Source organism: Halictus rubicundus, chromosome 5, assembly GCF_050948215.1.
Source record: "Halictus rubicundus isolate RS-2024b chromosome 5, iyHalRubi1_principal, whole genome shotgun sequence".
Classification (NCBI taxonomy): Eukaryota; Metazoa; Arthropoda; class Insecta; order Hymenoptera; family Halictidae; genus Halictus; species Halictus rubicundus.
Window position 1 is genome coordinate 4,644,155 of NC_135153.1, and position 22,080 is coordinate 4,666,234.

Here is a 22,080-nt window from a genome sequence, read left to right on the forward strand (position 1 = left end):
AACGGCTTTTCCCTAATTTTTGAAGAAGTCATAGCGGAAAATAACCGACCTTCTGGTAATCTAGAATACCTAGATTATTAGTGGTATCAGTTACACCAGCCAGCATACAGTTTTAAATTGCGGAAACAAACCGCATAACCACACGGGTTGCCACGCGTCCTATTATAGATGAACGATGTTGGTCAGCTGGTTGGTTCGTTTGCTAATCGGCCGGTATGAATCAATCACTCATTTCCTGGCTTCCTGCGATTAGCTGTACGGTAGAAAATTATGTAGCTCAACAGGACACGTGTTCCTCGATCAAACGATGCCTAATTTTTCTGAAGAATGCACCCAGCAGCACGATTTATACACGTTTGCCACAATTGTGAATCCGAGTGAATTTGAAAAATCTGTAATTACAAAGATTTATGTCTATTTGTATTTTTATCGTCAAGATTTATGTTCATTTTTATAGTGTGAACATAATTATTTCATGTTTTGTTGCAATAAAAAAATATATTATGTTGTTTCTTATTAATAACTTAAAGAGTACTCGTTACAAATCAAAAATACCGTGGTACAATAATATCAGATAATTAGGTAACAACTTGGCATAAAAATGTTAGTTGCAAATGTAACAGCATTTTTTGTGTAATCGTAGGTAGTCCAAAATCAGATTGTTACTTTCGAGCTCGGTTTCCATGAAAAGCAACAAGGTTGGCGGGAATCTGGCCAGTGAGCAATTTGCAATGAATTTACCATCAAAATTTGCCTACGAATTCCGATCCATCTGTTTCCGAATTAGGTTCGGCATTTGTGCGCAAAGTTTACAGGCAGAATACCATGCCAAATCAAGAGCAAATCGAGGCCAAACATTGGCTTCGTTGTAGAGGGCAGGTCGGTCGCACTAAGAGCGAACCTAACCTTGTTCTGTGAGTACACCTTGCTGTAGGAGGGAAACGGAATTGAATTATTGAAAATACATGAAAAATTTGTCTACGAATTCCGATCCATCTGTTCCCGAGTTACGCTCGGTATTTGAGCGCAAAGTTCACATGCAGAATACCATGCCAAATCAAGAGCAAATCGAGGCCAAACATTGGCTTCGTTGTAGAGGGCAGGTCGGTCGCACTAAGAGCGAACCTAACCTTGTTCTGTGAGTACACCTTGCTGTAGGAGGGAAACGGAATTGAATTATTGAAAATACATGAAAAATTTGTCTACGAATTCCGATCCATCTGTTCCCGAGTTACGCTCGGTATTTGAGCGCAAAGTTCACATGCAGAATACCATGCCAAATCAAGAGCAAATCGAGGCCAAACATTGGCTTCGTTGTAGAGGGCAGGTCGGTCGCACTAAGAGCGAACCTAACCTTGTTCTGTGAGTACACCTTGCTGTAGGAGGGAAACGGAATTGAATTATTGAAAATACATGAAAAACTTGTCTACGAATTCCGATCCATCTGTTTCCGAATTAGGTTGGGTATTTGTGCGCAAAGTTTACAGGCAGAATACCATGCCAAATCAAGAGCAAATCGAGGCCAAACATTGGCTTCGTTGTAGAGGGCAGGTCGGTCGCACTAAGAGCGAACCTAACCTTGTTCTGTGAGTACACCTTGCTGTAGGAGGGAAACGGAATTGAATTATTGAAAATACATGAAAAATTTGTCTACGAATTCCGATCCATCTGTTCTCGAGTTACGCTCGGTATTTGAGCGCAAAGTTCACATGCAGAATACCATGCCAAATCAAGAGCAAATCGAGGCCAAACATTGGCTTCGTTGTAGAGGGCAGGTCGGTCGCACTAAGAGCGAACCTAACCTTGTTCTGTGAGTACACCTTGCTGTAGGAGGGTAAACGGAATTGAATTATTGAAAATACATGAAACTTGAAATTATAAAATTTAGAAGTTTAAGCAAAATTCTATTTTTCCTCCTACAGCAAGGTTTACTCCGATTTTGCCCGATATGTACTCATAAAGCAAGTTCTTAGTGCGACCAGCCTGCCCTCTATAATGAAGCCAAGATTTTGCCTCGATTTGGCCTTGGCATGGAAGTTTGCTGTCAAATAGTGACTAACTTCTGCTCCAAGCAAGGTCTGATACCAAATTGATCGCCTTTTGCTCGCAAAATATGATACAAACATTGTGCAAAATTTGCTCGAAACAGATTTGTTTAGCTGGGTGTCTACCGAAAATCTGAATTAAGAGTTGCTACTGAAACAATTGGTTTGCGTGATTATAAAGATATTTTACTTTGTTTTGCAGCTTACGGCGGGGTCCGGGGGCTAACGTGCAGGACGCCAGTGGATACTCCGCCCTTCATCACGCAGCATTGAACGGTCACAAGTACGTCTCGATTCGGTTCCGATCGAAGTTCCTGTCTTCATTCAAATCCATTTACTTAATCATTCTCGCTTTACGAAACGATAGTTTCCCGTAGAACTCGACGAGCGTCGAGTCGTTTTCGTCGCCGTCTCTCATTAATATTCCATTTCGATCGCCTATTAATCGATGTCAAGCACATTCTGCCGGTAATTCGAGGAAACGCTTTTATCCTCAGGGAGGTGGTAAAGTTATTGCTCCAATATGAGGCTTCCACTAACGTCGTCGACCCTAAAGGCTCTTCACCGCTTCATTTGGCAGCTTGGGCGGGCGACGCTGAAATCGTGCGGTTAATTCTTACCCAAGGACCTTCGGTACCCAAAGTGAATCTTACGGTCAGTGAATTTATGCCTTTTCTTTACTTCTTTAATTAAAAAAGCAAATCAAATACAGACACCGTGTTAATGCGCTCAACGATCTGCCGTTTACATACGAAAAATGTCTCGGTAATCTTGCTTCGAAAGGGTTTAGCCGAATATGGGGGTCGGAAAGCCTATTTTAATCGATCATGCGCCGTTCGATAGCCTATCAATGAAGGATACTCCTTGCAAAGTTTCCTGTACCTTGTTCGTAAGGCTAGTTACCGGGAAAAATTCGAGAAAACTGGTTTTGCCCCATTTAATCAAAAGTAAAAATTCCCGAGGAAATGTTGATACATTGTAGGCATCGAACCGCATATTAGAGAACTTTTTTCGATTTTTGAGTTGCAAATTCTAAATGTAAAAAATAGCTCGAATATCCGGCTAAACTCTTTAAACACTTTCTTGAATTACAATCCCACGGTGAAATTCTACACCATTGTGTCAAAACTGTGTAGAATTTTAATATATTCAGAAAGATAATTCAGTGTCCTGATGGATTTTCGTGCACGAGACTTTTTCCCCAAAATGGTGTAAGAATTCAATCTTCCGTTTTTGTTCTCAACATTATAGCAACGTAAAATTCGTCTCTGTAGAATTATTTAATTTCTTCTACTACCCGTGGCACAAAATATTCCATCAAAATTGCGAAAAATATTACTGTACATAGTAGACAATTATAGTATAACAGCTATTGATTTTTTAGAAAAATATTAATAGAATGATGGATTCTCTTGCGTTTTTACCAAATATAAAATAATAAACTGTCTACCTCCATGTAAAAATAATACAGAAATTTAAATAGCATAACAAAACAATAGGACACTTTTTAATAATTTAAATGGTGACAATGATAATAGACAAAAAACGTTCTGAATAGTTACCCCCAACCTTATAAAACCTTAAACCTTATTTTTAGTATTATTGCTTTCCTTAAATCAGTGTCTAATTTGCTCCTTCTGTATATTAAAAAAAAAAAAAAACAAACATATTCATTTTTATATTAATATTTTGTTTATACATATATGACAAGTTTCATAATTGCACTTGCCTTTATCGTTTATCTTCCCCATTAGCAGTATAAATAATTACTACGATAGACGCTCGATTTGTTTCATCGAATAATTGTTTCCATGGGTAGTATATTACAAACGAATTTTTCAAGATTATAGGACTGCTTGTGTTTTTACGATTGAACAATGATTCGATCGGGTTAATGAATTGTTTGAGTTGCCCGACGGTATTTCGAGTTTAATTCGGGAGTTGCCAATGCTGCGAGTCGAGAGCAAGTAATTTGTTAACTCGGAATACCGGCTTTGTATGATCGCAGACGAAGGACAACGAGACAGCGTTGCACTGTGCAGCACAGTATGGGCACACGGAAGTGGTGGCACAGCTGTTGCAATACGGATGCGACCCCAGTATCCGCAACAGCCGGGGAGAATCTGCACTCGATCTCGCCGCACAATATGGCAGGTAAATTGCACGTGCCATTCTTGCCCCTCCACACCCCCGCCCTTTTTAAAAAAAATTGAAATCGAAACTTTGCTCAGATTTTTGTCTCCGTTTGCGCGACAAACGGCCGAAAACAATAAAACTCTCGCCTTGTTAGTTATTACTTAATGCTATCCGTATAATTCGATCGATGACGATTGCTAATTGGCTCAACACTCCCCCAGTGACGTTAATTATCTTTTGTAGACTGGAAACCGTGCAATTACTCGTTAGCACGTATCCGGAGCTGATCGTACCTCTTCGGAACTCTTCCTCGTCAGTGATTTTTCCTCATACTCCGCTGCATTTGGCTTCGCGAAATGGCCACAGGTAAGTCTACGATCAACGAACTATGATCCGAAATAATTCTACTACTTTCCGTCTGATCTTGAGCACTCCAGAGTATCTGTCGATTGAATAAAACAGGCTTGCTTACGTTTCGTTTCCCCTTTCGATTTCGTCCCGTTTTCTTCGTATACAGTGTCTACTCGACAATTGTCCAGAACACGGGTCTGGCCAGGGACAATTATCGTCTAGAAGATATTATTCTTTGATCCACTGCCGAACGTAGAAAAGGAGAACGAACCTCGAGAGCCTTGGTCGCTCAGGGTTGTAAACATAATAAGGGTCGGTCTAATCCAATAACAAAACACCTTTATTTTTCATTATTTTTTGCGGGGCTTTCACCAACATATTCGTGGCATTTTTCTAATGAAAATGACACCAAATATGATAGAATTCCGATAATGTTTACTTGTGTAATGAATAGACAGCGGATCTTTATGAGAAATAAAAATTTTCTGTCTGAATTGCAACAAACTACAGTGAAACAAACATTTTTTTCCTTCTTAATACATTTAATAGGTTAAAAATAATATAACAGTATTTTCAAATTCTTCTAATAGTTTTACTGTTTCAAGTTGCACTTACCCATTTTTGTCATATATGCATAGAATCCGCTGTCTAGTAATGAACAATGAAAGTTAGTTCTTATTACAATTATATAAAAGGAAAATTAGTGTAAATATGATCCGAATTATACCGTGTTCGGTATCACTTTCATCAGAAAAATACCACAAATATATATGTGAAAGTCCCATAAAGAAATAATGAAAAATGAAGAAGTTTTGTTATTGTGTTTTGTATTATGTTTACACTTTTCGGCGACCGAGGCGTCTCGAGCTTCGGGGCCCCTCGCGGGGTATACCCCGCGGTAGGAGGGATAGTTCTGGGACAATTATAGGCTAGATATTTGGGACATTTATCGAGTAGAGACTGTATTTACCTAACAACTGATTCGAAGAGTATAGAGAACATGTTGTTTTAATTACATATTTAGTTCACGTGTAATGCCGTGTCCACACCGAAACAACAACGTACTTTTTGCTGCCTTCTTCTTCGTCCTTTATTCAGTAAAAGCAGCTACTTCTTCAAGCTACACGGAACATCGAGTAAAAGTTGCTCGTTGATGTTTCATGGTGGACGTAGCTTAAGGTTCTGTATCGCGTGGTTTATAGTCGCAGAATTTGTTTGCGATTCCATTGATTATTCCGTCTAGTCTATCTTAACCCATGATTTCGATTATACGGTGTTCAATAACTACTCGATACCGCTCAACAGCTCTGCGTTCTCTCTTTATTTAATCAAGCTGAACCGATGATCGTGCATGGCGTTCGATCAACACACGGGGGTGGCGGCCCACGCGTTTGCAGCCGGTGTCCATGAAATCTATTTTATATTGCATTGCAGATCAGGATCGCTGTTAGATTATTCATGATTCGCGGAACCCTGCCGAACTAGTGTACACTCGGCTTCCGAGCGCGTACACGAATCGCACGATTAATTTGTGTTTGAGGTACGCGACCGAAAGAAAGCTTTAGCGGCTTTTATCCGACCCCTTCTATAATATTCCTTCAGTATTCATCGTGAAACACGATGATACGTGTACAACAAAATAGGGGAGGGTAGTAAAATTTGGCTATTATCTTGTGGAAGAGAAATGCTTGCGCTGTTAACAATAGTCGACTGTGAATTGTGCTTTTTATCCCGTTTCAGTTATGCCGCTTGGCAAAGGGAACTACTCGCAGTGTTATTAGCGGTATTGAATGACTATGAATTGTATAGTAGGTCCAGTCCAGGCTGATTCATGTTTGGCTAATCTAGTTCATATTTTTTTACTGTGTTGTCAAACACGTCTTTTTGGAGCGTAGAAAATTACGCTGTAGGGCTCCGCTCGTTAAGCGACGCGCGACGGTCACTACATAACAACATGGCGGTGCCCTTACCTGTCAAAAACGCTGAAAATCGCACGCATAACTTTTGAACTAGTGATCTCCTTGGATTGAAATTGGATTTTCGTCATCTTCCCGCCAAAATGTACAGGATTACATAAAAAAAGTTTAAAATTTCTGGTTTCCTGAAATAAAGTTTAACCCAGCATGTAATCTCTTCATTGATAAATTAAAAGAAGTGGATCCAGAGACTGATAAAAAGCAGCTGTAAAACAAATAAATTTTTTAAGAAACTGCTTTCGGAAGGAGCTTAAAAATGGAGAAGTTGAATAAAGCATAGGATGTGTTTTATTCGGTATAATTTCTCCCAAAGCTTGAGCAGATATTGCACACACGTGTACTTCAAGTTTTCGTAATTTTTTCCCGTTGCCAAAAAACGCAAAGTTGCGCTGAGGCGTTCATGGGGTGTTATAGCTTTTCTCATCACAGTATCTCTTTTCATTATGAATGAAGATATAATCTGACACAGTTCATCGTAATCGTCTCCTCCCATACGTAGATAATTAAACCAATCTTGAGGTTCTAATCTTAATTCGTTCAACACTTTGCACTCGAAGCTGTTTGGGTTTTAGAATACGAACATTTCATCTAGTCTAGAATATTTTTGTTACTATTTCCTTTTTCATTTTGATTTCCATATGAAATCAGGTGAATTTACTTACTCGTACCCTGCTTGAACGTTTAGCAATTTATGAAACACAAAGTCTTATGTCAGTAATGTAGGAATTGGGCTAGAGTTCCGAAAATCGGTCAAATCTGATTGAGCTGAAATTTGGTAAATAGGTTCATTTTGCATTAAAGACGTGTTTCCCAAAAGGATTTTTGGTGACGCAAAAAATTATTTTATCGTACTAATATCATTTCCTACCTTATTGGACATTCACTACAGCGAATTCTGTCCTTTTCAATTGACGGAACACGTGTTTTACATCCCAAACATAACCAAGCGTAACCAAAATTCGTCGGTAAGGTAGAAAATGATACTAGTATGACAAATAATTTTCATTCGAGTCTTCAAAAATCCTTTTGGGTAATATGTTTTTCATACAAAATGAGGCTATGTGCAAAATTTGAGCTCAATCCGATTGGACCGATTTTCAGAACTTCAGCCGGGAATTGTTTTCAATTACAGTATAGTAATTTGTGGCGGTTCCTTAGAGAGGACAGTCCAGTGCAAAGGGTTAATAATTGGATACGGCTTCACCCTTTCAAGCCGATTGATTCTTCTGTTTTGCATTATTGGTGGTTTTAATGTGTACCAGTCCGTTCTGTTCGTACCGTCTTGAAAGGGTTAATTCTGCTTTCCTTAGTAATCAATGATTCCACCGCTTCATTTGAGATCTGCGCTTATTTTTCTTTTTCTTTACAATAGTAGCCACTGCAGTTAGGGTTACCGTCTTTACATCGGTCATGTTCTTTCAAGACTGGCAAGAAAATCTATACACTAAACCAGTGGTTCTTAACCTTTTCAGTGATCGGCACCCCCTTGAGAAATGTGTTTCTATTTCTTTATTTAGGAAATGACATTTGTTGCAAGATAATTTATTTATTGAAAAACAAATTTTCCATCGAAAATCTAGAAACTGCCCTCGCACCCCAGGTTAAGAACCACCGCACCAAACGTATCGTGGATGGGTTCAACCGTGTTCCGTTATTTATTTATTATTGCACAAGTCAAAGAAAGAATAAGCCGGATCGTGTGTGGCGATTTGAACACATGATTAGAAGCTCGGTGATCCGCAACTTCGCCGAACCAAGACGACCACTCCCTTTGCTCCTGTGTCTGAGAAACGTAAGTCACCTTTTCCCGGGAACCGTTAGTGTTAAGTACCGGGTAACTCGGCCCTAGCATTGTATCGCAGGAACAACAATGGACTCGTTTCAGCTAACCATAACGACGTCGAGCCATTTGCAGCGTTGCCCATTAGAGCCAATCAGAGAGCACCGCGTTGCGTAATTCCGTCGAATACGATATGTACGTCCTCCGGCTGGCATGATCCGTCGCAACCCTCTCCTGGTTACACGTCCTATATTACCATTCTGCCGATCGCCCTCTCATTCCTCGCTGAGCCTCAGCGAATGCATTCGATCGCATTGTACCGTCAACAGCTCTGTCCATCCGTGCGGATTGCTGACCGCCACTCGATTACGAGGATCGTATTAATCATTACCTCTGAAACGTACCGACCTAGATCAGCCCGGCTCTCACGGGCTAGCCGAATCGCGATTGCTCCGACCATCCCAGAATGTTTAATACCCTTTCATGCCTGAAAGTGTTCTGTCGCTTGATAAACGCGTCCGCGCTGCGGATATATCGTACTCCTTTAACGGATTTGTTTTCAACCACGTCAAGGATCATCGTTGGCTTCCAGCTTGCCGGCCCCCTTATTCTTCTCTGACTTTGAAACCGCTTCCTCCTACCCGGAGATGAAAGCGGATCCTTAACCCCTGTACATAACAGGATCCACGTTCATTTTTCATGCGCATTTTCAGCGCAACGAATTGCATTTCTACCATTTCTTTTTATTCACAAGTGTACGATTCACCTTAATTCTGAGACTAGCCAGCGATCTTGCTGAAATAGTCCGAATTTCTTTTCACGAATACGAGCAAATTTATGTAATTGAGAATGTCTGCTAGACACAGATCAACCCTTCAGGAACAACGTCGTCTGTGCACCTTCACTCACTCTGAAAAGCGTTTCGAAATGCATCGCGCGAGATCAGATTGTTAGGTGTGATACACTTTCAAGCATTACTGTTTCTTTTCTAGAATTTGAAAAGGTCATCACGCATTCTTTGTCACGAAGAAAATACAGTGAATTCTCGATACTTGTCAACAACACGGGTCTTGTCAGCGTCGTGTATCGTCCAGGAGATATACTCGAGCCGTGTTGTGTTTACCGAGGCCTCTCGCGGGATATACCGGTAGTGGGGATAATTCCGCGACGTTTATCATCCAGGCCTTGGCGACGTATATAGAGAAATCACTGTACAACAGAACAAGGCATTTAAGAATGGACACAGGAATATGTGCAACTTCAAAGTTACACGGAGTTGAGGGTTAGAAAATAATAGTTTACAAAAGAGAGACGGTCTGTCAACTTGTAATTTGTCAGCACAGTTTACACATTAACGCGAGCAATTTTACAAAAAGTTCATAGTCAATGTTGAATTTGATTTGCGCGTTTAACGAAGGAAACGAATTCGTTTAGACTCGTCCCCCACCTCGTTTTCGATCTCGTATCCACGTGTACCGCGTTTAATAAGCTGAGAATACATCGACGGTGTGACAGGTGAATTGTATTTGGCAACGCGAGCGTTTTGAAATTTATTTCGAGAGAATGAAACACAATTCGGCGTTGCATGAACGATTGGTAGATCGATACGAGCGATAAAACAAGCTTCCCTATGATAACAAAAGAGATATTTTGCGGTGGATGAAAAGAATTTCGACAAATATCGCAGCGAGCACGTCCCGCCCGTTCGATTTACTAGTATTTACACAAATAATCGGCGATGGTTACATGGCACGGTAAAAATGTCCAGTTAAATAAACGATATTGTAAGCACGAGTCTTTGTTATTTGATTAATTGAACCGTTCAATTGGATGATGCAAGATTAACTGGATAATCGGTTGCGCCGGTGCTGTGCAATTAAATAACGGGAATGAATTTCGGTGCCTGTTATAAAACAATTCTTTCGGCCAGATTTTCGCTAACGCTTTTATGTACACATTTTTTGTGCATTTCGTTATTGTGATTCTTTAAACAGTTATTTACCAAACAGCCGAGTCGAGGGGCGACCATTATAATGCCAGCGAACTTCAAACATGTTTTCGTTGTATTTGTCGCAATAATCGTGGAGGTGATTCGACAGATTGAAATTGACCACGCGCGATTATATTGCTTTATCGCGCCGCGAGTAAACTGCGGTTCTTCGTACAATCCTAACACGCTCCAATTAGTACAAATATGTATGTTAATAAAAGTACAGTGAGACTTTATCTCTCCAAACCGTTTGGCGGCAGGAGGATTCGGATAATAGGAGTTCAGCACATCGTTTACTCGATAACTGTCCAAAACACGGGTCTAGCCAGAGACATATATCGGCCAGGAGATACTATTCTTTGATACTATTCTCTAGAGGCCTCGGTTCGTGGACCCTCACGGAGTATGTCCCGCGGCAGTGGGGATAGTTCTGGGACTTTTACCGGCTAGGCATTTGGGACATATATAGAGGAAACACTGTCATTTTCTGGTAATATCTAGATTTAATACAGGTGGCGTTGTCATCGTTTTTAAGCGGCACGTTGCGACGTGGTCTAAAACGCGAAATTTAGTGACATTTTCGTATAACTTCTAAACTATTAAAGATATCGAAGTGATATTCGGGGTGTAGAGTATTAACAAGTAATCTTTTTCAATGGTGCATAATTCACCATACTTGATATACTACATATATTTACAAATTTAACGACTTTTAGAAACACATTCAGCTTAGTAAATATATTATTCCTCTAAATGTTTGAAAAATCGCTCTTTAAATAAAATTTGGTTTTGTGCCTAAAGTGTTTTTTAGTCGTCAAAGAGTCCCGACGAAGAACCCGAGAACCTACGCGCATAGCCGCACGGACGCGGGCGACTTTAAACAATAATAACTTGTGATATGGGACGAGATGGGAAATAATTCTTACATGATTGTGTAGAAGAAAGTATGCTGAAAATACTCCATTTTGTAAAATTCTATGATTTCGTATGATACAGAATATATTCCTTGCGAAGTCTTAAGAATTTTGAAAATATTCTACCTTGCATTTGGCATAACATGTTTAATACGTTATGAATAGTAATTTTTAATCGACAACGGTAATTTACAGCTTAAAGATAAACCTTTCATTTAAAAAAGAATTGGAAGGAAAATATTAAAAAGGATCGTCAGTGCATGTCAAAGAAGAAAAGCAATTTTTTCCATGAGAAAAGCTATCTTCCAAACTCCCAACTTTAACCGTTTATTACAGTAATGGTATTTATTAAATTTGATTAATCTTTTAATTTTCAAGGTTGATGGCTATTTAGAAAGCAATAAGCATTCAACATGAGTCAATATGAGACAGTTGATTTTTTGGGCAAAATGTCATTAAATTTCGCGTTTTAGACCACTGTGCGTCGCGATCGGTTAGTCAGTATGAACGAAACCAAAATTCATCATGCGGTTGCGAGTTTCCGCAAGACACTCGTGTCGCAACGATCTAGTTTTTTCATTCCTGTCGTAGAACCGTGCATCGAAACGAACAACGGGCAAGCCTTCGTTCCCCCAAAGTGCCCCAAATTTTCATCCCTCCGGCACTGGTTCCCACCGTCCTCGCGGAGCTGCGAATCGGAATTGTATTTAACGCTTTGCTCGGCCAATTCGTTCTCATTCAACATCGCGGCGTCACGTCCGTAATCCGGCTGGTAAGCCTTTAAAATAATCGACGTTGTCGGACGAGTCGCGCGAGGGTACGGCGGACAGGGGTGGGGTGGGGGGGTTGCTCCGGGGGTATTGGGGGTTGGGTAACGAGGGCTCTCGAAACGGCCGGATAGAAAATCGTTCGGCGATCGTGCATCCCCGCGAAACGGCAGTCACATTGTAATCGGGTATAACGTCGGTTTTTCTATGCAGCTTCGCAGCCGGTAATCGCTTTAACTGGCGCTCGCCGCTTATAATGCGATCGCGTCGCGATACACAGTCCGATGGATGCATTTTCTGTCGCTGGTGACGCGGTCCTCGCTCGATCCGCTCGATCTCCATCCCACATCCCCGGCCTCCTCGTCGATCGAGGCAACGCGCCCGCGTTTTATCCGTCGAATTTTGGTTAAACAGCCGACCCCCTCCCCTCCTGCCCCTCTCCTCCTCTCTGCTCCCCATCGCCGTCGTTGATAAACGCGGAGGCTGCAGCGAGCACGCGTGGAAACATTCAGCCCGCTGCGCGTTTACACGCGGATACGGATCGTGCGTGGTCTCCGAGTGTGTACGCTCGGTGTTTGCCGCTCGGTGTTTGCCGCTCGGCGATGCACGCTCGCCATTTGTCGCCTCGCGTGGCTCGCGGAGAACTATTCACAGATGCGTCAATAATAAGGGAGCCGAGGTCTTTGCCGAACTGTCATGTCGACGCGTTGTTCGAACTTTTTATTCCGGCGGTTTCACGTCGTCGAACGGTCGCGATTATGGAGATCGACCTCCGCCATTCTGGTGGTTGTGCATATACAGGGTCATCCGTTTTTAAACGGTCAAACGTCAACCAGCTATAGAGGACCCCAAATGGAACAATTTTCACCCCTAACACTTTTTTTGATTCGAAGTTATTTCATTCAGTCTCCACGGCGTGGCCCATGTCAAAAAAAAAACCAAGATCCAAAGGTCATACAAAAAAGTTGACTTAATAAAAAAGATGCCCCTATTTATTTTAAACCAAACAAAGGAAAAATCATCAAGATACATAATTGCAGTCCTAATATATTTAATCTTAAGTGAACGCAAAAAATGACGGGTTTTTGCAGTTATCTAAAAATCAAGACCGAATCAAAAAAAGTGTTTGGGGTGAAAGTTGTTTCATTTGGGGTCCTGTATAGCTGGTTGACGTTTGGCCGTTTAAAAACGGATGACCCTGTATACCTCGCGACCAAACTACGAGACACAAAAGAAAACGAATGACAAGTGTATTCCAGTAAGAATTTTCTTCTTCCTTCATTCCTGTTGCTATTGTTTGCATCGTATAGTAATATTCTATACAGTCGTACGCCTTACTTAGTGCCACGGTTCAGAGAATTGCAATAAGAACTCTTCACGCCGCGACAAACCTATAAGGCCGTCTCTCTGCTTTACCCTCCAACGGATGAGCCTGGGTCTTTATCTATATTTTAATCCAGAGTATCAAAATCGTTATTTAATTACTCAGTCTCTAGGAATTAAAATGAATGAATAGCTAATAGAATAGTTAATTAATATGTCTACAAGAAGCACCACCAAAAATATGTTTAAAAATTTGCTAAATAAAGCAGTGAATAGGCCCAAATGTTATCAATTGTAAAATTGTGAAACCGGTCCAATTACAGACGCCTGTACGATGAGGGCTGTTACCAAACATTAAGCGACCATATCTGGCGAACGAACTCAACGACCAATTGCAGCGAGTCTTAGAAAGTTATCAGAGTCGCGCAGATCATCAAATAGACCCCTTTGTTCCTTGTTCTGAAGCACCTTCGGGTGTAAATATATTAACAATTTCCGTTCATTCTGTTTTTTAACACTAAACTTACCACGGTCAAAATGACCGGTTTTCTACTTCAGAATTATTCTAACTATAAAAACGTTTTCATAGGAAATTACTAAATTATCTTTATTGAAGCACATATTATGATGAGTATAAGTAAATTCAATCTTCTCTTTTCTATAATACGTTTGATTTTTATATGGTTTGTGCTTGGTAGGTTGAGTGTTAATGTCCCTATTCGCGTAATTATTATCGTATAAATCTCAAATCGTACTTCGAGACTCGATTTATAAATGGAACTTTTTCGCATCGAAACTCATTTGATGCACGTAGTCGCCAGGTCACCAAAAAAGTTGTTTATCGTGAGGAACCGTTGATTTAACTTCACCTTGGCAACCCAGAAATTTTTAACTTTTTTTTAATAATCCTCTAGATTTCTGCGAAAAATTCCAAAAATCGAAGTTTTAATGTTAGGAATTCACTGGTTCAAAATTTATGTGTAAAGTTTAAGCATTTCTGTCGGGTAAGGGCGCCGCCATATTGGTATGCACTGAGACATCATCTAATGAGCGGAACCGTATAGATTATTCCCTTTCCCCGATGCAAATACTATCGAAAATGAAGCAGAAACTTCAAGGAAATCATTAATGCATATATTGTAATTAAAAAGCTATGGAGGTCGCTTTCTGTCTCGTACACCGAAATTTGGTTGAAAACATGCCGAGACGTTACGAAGCTATAATCATTCATAGAGAAGATCGAAAACGAAGCATCAAATGACAAGATTTTAATCACTTTCCAATCGATTGTCCACGGTATGCGGGACACCCTGTAAATATTCCATTAACAGCAGTGGTTAATAGTAAATATTGTAGTCGTGTTTAACCACAAATCTATCTATACAATCGATACAATATACATCAAGCATCAATCTATACATACAGATTAAGACTATTTACCCATAGGTGACTATAGTAAATGGGATACACTTAATCTGAGGAAGAGTCCTTGTTTAATTTTCAGTGCCCACTAAAATGAGAATGTGTAATAGAAAATACATGCAGGATTTCAAATAATTTAATGAATAATTTCTATAATATAGTGTCAACTCTTTCAAAATGTCTGACACTTTCTCTCGTCACGCAGCGCACTGCCTACTTTCAGTTTACCTCTTCTTCAATGCGTCATATGTGTGAATATTCAATTTAAATTTTCTAATTAATCGTTACACGAACTTCACACACTCCCCCCATCTCTCACAACACTCATCCTTACAACTAACATTTTTATAATATTTGAACTCTTACAATTATATACAGGGGAAGTACAACATTTTTGGGACACCCTGTATATTTACTTCTTATGTTATCGATATGACCTCACATTCTTTACATGTCAGACAGTGGACCTACAGGCTTTGAACGGTCCTACGTTTGAACGATTCCAAATTTGGATAAAAATGTTATAAAAGTTAAGACACAATTTTTACGTATAGAGTTAAGAAGTTTTCTGTAGAACGCGTATTAAAAAGTCAATTATTGACATTCTTAATGACATAATAGTGGTCGGATTTGTATGTCATTCGTCGACATTTCTCGATTCCAAAAATTGAGGTGATCTTAAAATCTCTGAAACGCCTCCATAAAAAAAACACGTAGGGTAAGTGACCCAATTACTGTGGGGGTGGTAATTACTGTGCCTATATTAATTATACTTATTTTTAAAGCATAGTGAATATTAACACTAAACCTACCGACATTTCATGTATACCTAATCCTACCATGAGCGGTCAAATGACCTCTTCAAAAAAAAAGTATGTATTTTAATATAGAAAGAGATTTTAGCCAATTGGATAGCAAACAAAATATTTTTTTCTATTTGGAAAAGTTTTATTTACATTTATGCATTTTCAGCACATTCAAGTCAATAAGTTACACGGCGATACAGTAACGTTGTATACAAGAAATTCTAAACGAAATTTCAGAAGATTTTAATGAAAATGATTTAATATCTCTTTTTCAATATCCATTATGCTTTAACACGTTCACGACGGGGCCGTTTTTTGGCCGTTGTATTTGTACCACCGGTGGTACATCCCGTCGTGAACGTGTTAAAAATAAGTACAATTAATGTAGACACAGTAATTGGTACCCCCACAGTAATTGGGTCCCTTACTCTATATTGTACATTTTAAATTGAATTCTTCGCCACTATTATTTTGTTAGAAACAGAATAATCCCTCTTTTTTAATTTCTATCAAATTAAAAGAATGCTTCTTTTCGATAGTATTCGAGGAGAGTAACGAGTGTAAGAAGGAGGAGAGTTAAGAACGCGCTTCTCAAGACTAGTGGTTTTAGCGTAAACGGATTGTTGGAAAGTTTGCATCGTAGTTTATTCTAAAAATTAACCGGAGTCTCTAAAATCAACTCAAATGCCCCCACAAGCGACACAAGAAGACACAGTATCTATCCATTACACAACAACTACGATCGCAGTTTCGAGTCCTCGTTTCACCCGACGCAACATCCGCGCGCAAACAGCGCTAACATCGTAGCCGAAGAAATGGAATCAATATCCCGTCATCGGCAGAAAGTCGGCACGAAAACATCAATTTCCCGATCCCTCGTCGACACCGAACAGCATCCTGCGACAAAAAAAAAAAAAAAAAGAACGAAGAAAAAACACGAAAAGCTCGAAAGCCCTGTGAAAAAAAAAATTGACGCTCGCGTCGCGTAATGCAATAAGTGTCGCGCAATTCGATCAGCTCTCATCTCGTTGATTAGGTTCGAAAGGGTCCGGCAATCTCCACGGTCAAACAGAGCGGGCGGACTGTTGTGCATGTGCGGGTGCATCGCGCGCTTGTGCGTGCGTGTAGGTGCGAGCATTTTGAATGTTGGATAGGCGCGAGACTGATACGGTGGCTGTTGCGCAGAACTTGATCGCGTACGCTCTCGTTCTCGGTATAGTCGATTTCGGGTCGGGTCGGGCCGGGCCGGGCCGTTCGCGTGTGTACGCGATAGCCGAGTGCACGGTCCGAAGTGTACACACTGAACGCGGTGGGACACGGTTGTGTACCGATGCACACACTACGATGATTGCGTTCACGCACGCATTTCACGCGTTCGCCACGATATTTGGCGGATCGGCCGAATGCTGCGCCGCTCGCCAAAGGAGAGAAAGAGACCCGAGGGCTCGGACGGAGGGCCGGGCTGCGGGAAGGGATTGGGAACGGGACTGGAGTAATGTCTATTATCGGATTCAATATCGGTGCTCTTGGTAAGCCAGTATACAAATACCCCTATGGCACGGTAATAACAACATAGGTGCACGTGAATCCGATTCTCAGCCACGAATCCTATATGCGACGGATGGCTGCGGTCACTGCAGTCGGCGCACGGCTACCAGACAGATACAAAACGAAACCTGGGGCTTCGCGCACCCTATCAGCCGAAATGGGAAATGCGAACGGCAACCTGGCCACTTTCAGCCGGACTCCGATTCTGTTACACCGACCAGCGGCCTGGCCGACGCCAACTTAGCGAACGGATATTCTTCGATATCTATTCTGGGTCGCGGACGAATTTTCTTGATCGGTTGCCGCGTTTTAGGTCGAGAATGTTTGATTGCCCTTTGCGGTACGTGTGTTCCCCTCTCTATCGTTTCCGAACTTACTATGTAAGAATCTTTATTCAGAAATGATTCTGGCTTTGTACCCGAAGTCGGCGCACGCAATGACTTCGATCGCGTGCTTCTCAATTGCGGCAACGTGAACTCAGTTTAAGTCATATATCACAAGATGTAGAATCAAATTGATCATACACAACGCAACACGATTTTATCAATCCAATGGCATTTATGAAATTGTGAGAATCTTTATTGAAAACCGCGCGTGTTGCACAATATGCCGTTTTATCAATCAATACACACAACGACGATGATTGTCGACTCGTTCAATCGTCGGTTAATTTGTCATTACTAGTATCACACTTTACGTTAAGAATTTATTACCATTATCAGACACTACGTTACTACCATTCTTTACACATTTCATTCTACAGCATTATGATGACAGGTAGTTAAATTATGACTACAATTTATTTTTATCTTCAATAACAACCAAGTCACAATTGGGCCAGTTACTAGGTACTGTATAATCATTGCGACAATTGTGGGGGTAGTCATTGCAACAGAATGATTAATATGTAACATCCACCAACTGTTCATAGTGTAAGGGATCAGAAGAAACTTCGTTAATAGGCTTCATCATTCGAGAATATGGTGATAGAAATAGTTTGCCGTATAGGGGCCTGGGTTGTCCAAAACCAACTATACTTTTTTCTGATTATCTTTATTTAATTTTCACAGTTTACTAAGAAATTCGCAAAAGATACTTAAAGCTAACCGTAAATTGGGTCGAGTATAAGTGGCTAGGAAATGGCATTGTGTTATTTCACTCTTGAGTTACCAGAGAAATTGAATTTTGCATGCAACAGTGAAATGTGAATTTGATTTGTAAGAAGATGAACTTAGTCCGTGTAAGAATGAATTTGATTTGTAAAGAGGTGAATTTAGTCTGCGTAAGGGTTAATCGGCTTTGTAAAGAAGTAAATTAAGTCTGTGTAAGGGTGAATTTGCAGGGCAAAACCAACTATTAAATTATGTTCATGTGCTTAGCACAGTTGAGAAATACTACAGCTGCTCTTTCATACCATGTAATTATAACGTTATTAATAAATATGAAAATTGACTTAACTTCACCTCAGAAAACCAGAAATTTTAAACTTGTTTTATGTAATCCTGTAGATTTTGACAAGAAAATACCAAAACTCCAACTTTTAATGTCAGGAGATCACTAGTTCAAAACTTATGCGTGTGCATGTACGATTTTCAGCGTTTTGACAGGTAAGGGCGCCGCCATGTTGGTATGTAATGACTGTCGCTCGTCGCTTAACGAGCGGGTCCGCTAGATGGCAGCACGAGCTTTTGCACACGGAATCAACACACCGCATAGTGATCTAAAACGCGAAAAGTGACATTTTCGTATATCTTCTAAACTATTAAAGATATCGAAGTGATATTTGGGCTGTAGAGTATTAACAAGTAATCTTTTTCAATGGTGCATAATGCACCACACTTGTTGTTTATTCAATAGCTTTTTTTATTATTTTTTAAATATATTTACAAATTTAACGACTATTAGAAACACATTCAGCTTAGTAAATATATTACACCTCTAAGCTTTTGAAAAATCGCACTTTAAATAAAATTTGATTTAGTGCCTAAAGTGTTTTTTAGTCGTCAAAGAGTCCCGACGAAGAACCCGAGAACCTATGCGCTTAGCCGCACGGACGCGGGCGACTTTAAGCAATAATAACGCGAGATATGGGACGAGATGGGAAATAATTCTTACATGATTGCGTAGAAGAAAGTATGCTGAAAATACTCCATTTTGTAAAATTCTATGATCTCGTATGATACAGAATATATTCCTTGCGAAGTCTTAAGAATTTTGAAAATTTTCTACCTTGCATGTTTAATACGTTATGAATAGTAATTTTTAATCGACAACGGTAATTTACAGCTTAAAGATAAACCTTTCATTTAAAAAAAAATTGGAAGGAAAATATTAAAAAGGATCGTCAGTGCATCTCAAAGAAGAAAAGCAATTTTTTCCATGAGAAAGGCTATCTTCAAAACTTCCAACTTTAACCGTTTATTACAGTAATAGTATTTATTAAATTTTATTAATTTTTTAATTGTCAAGGTTGATGGATATTTAGAAAGCAATAAGCAGTCAACGTAAGTCAATATGAGACAGTTAATTTTTTGGCAAAATGTTACTAAATGTGCGCCGGCCGCTTGTATCACGATTTCGGAACTATTCTGTATTTCTCGAATGAGCAATGAAGGGTCAATGAGACGGTGTCGAACAAATGCATATGAAATGAAAATGAAACAACAGAAATAATATCACGTGAAAATTGTTTTTTTTTCTGGTTTCAGAGCCGTGGTAGAAGTGCTGCTCGCTGCAGGCGTCAACGTGAATACACGGACGTCTGCAGGAACCGCGATGCACGAGGCGGCGCTCTGCGGAAAGATGGAAGTGGTGCGGGCTCTGCTCGACAGAGGAGTTGATTTGGGCATTCGGGACTCAAGGGAGAACACGGTCCTGGACCTGCTGGGCCAATTTCCAACGAACGTCACACAGGATATCACTGCAGTGATAAAAAGTGCGTTTGCACGCAGTATGCTTTGCTTGCAACCAATTTCTATTTTCTCTGAACTATATCTACGCAATTATTACGATCTCGCGGTAGATTGTCAGAGGAATTTATTGCTAGGGCCTTGCCGTTCAATATTATCAAAACTTAGGTGTTAAGATGTGACTTGATAAATGTACTTAATACCGGAGAGTTCGACAAGAGAGAACGCAATCAAATTAATGCCAATTCTACCGGATGAAATATCTGACTCGACGAGCGATCTACAAATGACAAAAGTTATGTAATGTGACAACTATCTGTGACTCACAAGGTCGCAGTAAACTGTGCATGCTCGTGGCTTTTGGCGAGAACCATATTGGTAGACTGCATATTTAAAGTCAGTGGTAACACGTGTTGTTGGTGGTGATAATCTTTGGTGATAATCTTACGTCTATATCGTAGTCACACGTGAGCGGCAAACAAGAATGTAAAGGCAAAATAGAGAATACTGAACCTAGTTTAGAAGCTTGGAACCATTGTTGGATATGGTTATTATAGATAAAGGGTGTCCTAAAATAACCTGACATTTTAAATTGCGCGCCATTTTATTTGCGGCGAACATACATACAGCACTAATCTTTGACAACTGGCATCAGGAAGTGTTGAGGTTTAGCCATGGAGAATTACACTAACGAGCAACGCGTAGAAATTGTGAAAATTTACTACGAAAATGGTGAAGACTTTGCAGAGACGGAAAAGTCCGTTTTTAAAAATAAATCCGCCGCGAGGATGTGGATTGGCCACCAAGATCGTGCGATTTGACGCCAATGGACTTTTTTCTTTGGGGTTTTCTGAAAGGAAAAGTGTATGCCAATGCAAGATGTCAAGTCAAATAGGCGTGGTAGGAGTAGTTCGCTAGAAGGGGAATAGAGACCGCGTCCCCCAAGCTTGATGTATTCCTCGTCCACGAGACGATGGCAAAGAGTAACTTGTAAGCAGCGTTGCCGAAAAAAGTCTGTACGCTTCCCTCTCCACCATAAGATTCCCCTCTCGCGACGCTCTGCACGGGATACATATCAGTGACAAGAGGGGAAACGTGAAGTCGCATTATTCCCACTACAAGGAGAATCGAGCCATATTTAGAGGGCGAATCATTTCAAGGGGAATACACACCGTCTGGTAACGCTGCTTGTAAACATCTACGCCCCACTACTTGATACCCCCACTTCGCATTACAAGTACAGTCTTTTCTCGATACTTGTCCCAAATATCCAGCCGATAAAAGTCCCAGAGCTATTCTCACTACCGTATAAAAAGATCGAGAGTCCTCGGTCGCCTGTAGAGCTCCGCTGTTCTTTTCTACGTTCGGCTTGGATCAAAGAATAGTATCTCCTAGCCGATATACAATCGGGGACCAAAATAAGTGGACAGTTAGCGGAAACAGGCAAAAATGAAGTTTATCGAACTAACATGACAGTTGTTAGTTTATTATATAGCCTTATAGTGTATAGATTATTTAATGAATAATTGAAGTTCATATTTACATCTTTGCGTAAGCACGCCGTACCATAACGAAAATGACAGCTATTTATCAGGAGACAAAAATAAGTGGATACTCAATGAAATGCATAATAAATGGAACTCAACAAAATTAATACTTAGTATTGCCGCCTTTTGCATGTATTACGGCTTCCAGACGTCGAGGAATACTTTGTATTAACTTTTCAATATAATCGTTACTAATTTTTTCATATTCAGACTGTAATCTTTTGAAAAAATCGGCCTTATTATTTCGCTGGTCCAATGGAACTTTTTCGTTCATTAAACTCCATAAGTTCTCGATAGGATTCAAATCAGGACTCTGGGCCGGCCATTCGAGCAATTTAATATTGGAATCCTTAACAAATTTTTATTTTTCTTAGTAGAGTGCCTACTCATTATCTCATTGAAAGACAAATTCGTCGTAGCAACCCATTCTTACTACTGCTTCTTCTAAATTTTCATTTAGTATATTAATATACTTATCTGTGCTTCTTTTTTAAATGCCGCAACTCAAATTTACTTTCGTCGCTCCAAATTATATTTTTCCAGAATGCTAGTGGCATATTCACATA

General features: G+C 40.1%; 1 protein-coding gene across 3 annotated transcripts in view; it reads left to right on the forward strand.

Annotated features, from left to right (window-relative positions):
- The window catches only part of LOC143353971 (ankyrin repeat and sterile alpha motif domain-containing protein 1B), a 152,995-nt gene that overhangs the window by 23,120 nt on the left and 107,795 nt on the right, over positions 1–22,080 (forward strand). For all 3 annotated transcript variants that reach the window (XM_076787601.1, XM_076787599.1, XM_076787600.1), the window contains exons 2-6: positions 2,248–2,328; positions 2,543–2,699; positions 4,054–4,199; positions 4,425–4,547; positions 19,767–19,993. In XM_076787601.1, the coding sequence (XP_076643716.1) occupies positions 2,248–2,328; positions 2,543–2,699; positions 4,054–4,199; positions 4,425–4,547; positions 19,767–19,993 (734 nt within the window). The remainder of the gene's footprint in view (positions 1–2,247; positions 2,329–2,542; positions 2,700–4,053; positions 4,200–4,424; positions 4,548–19,766; positions 19,994–22,080) is intronic.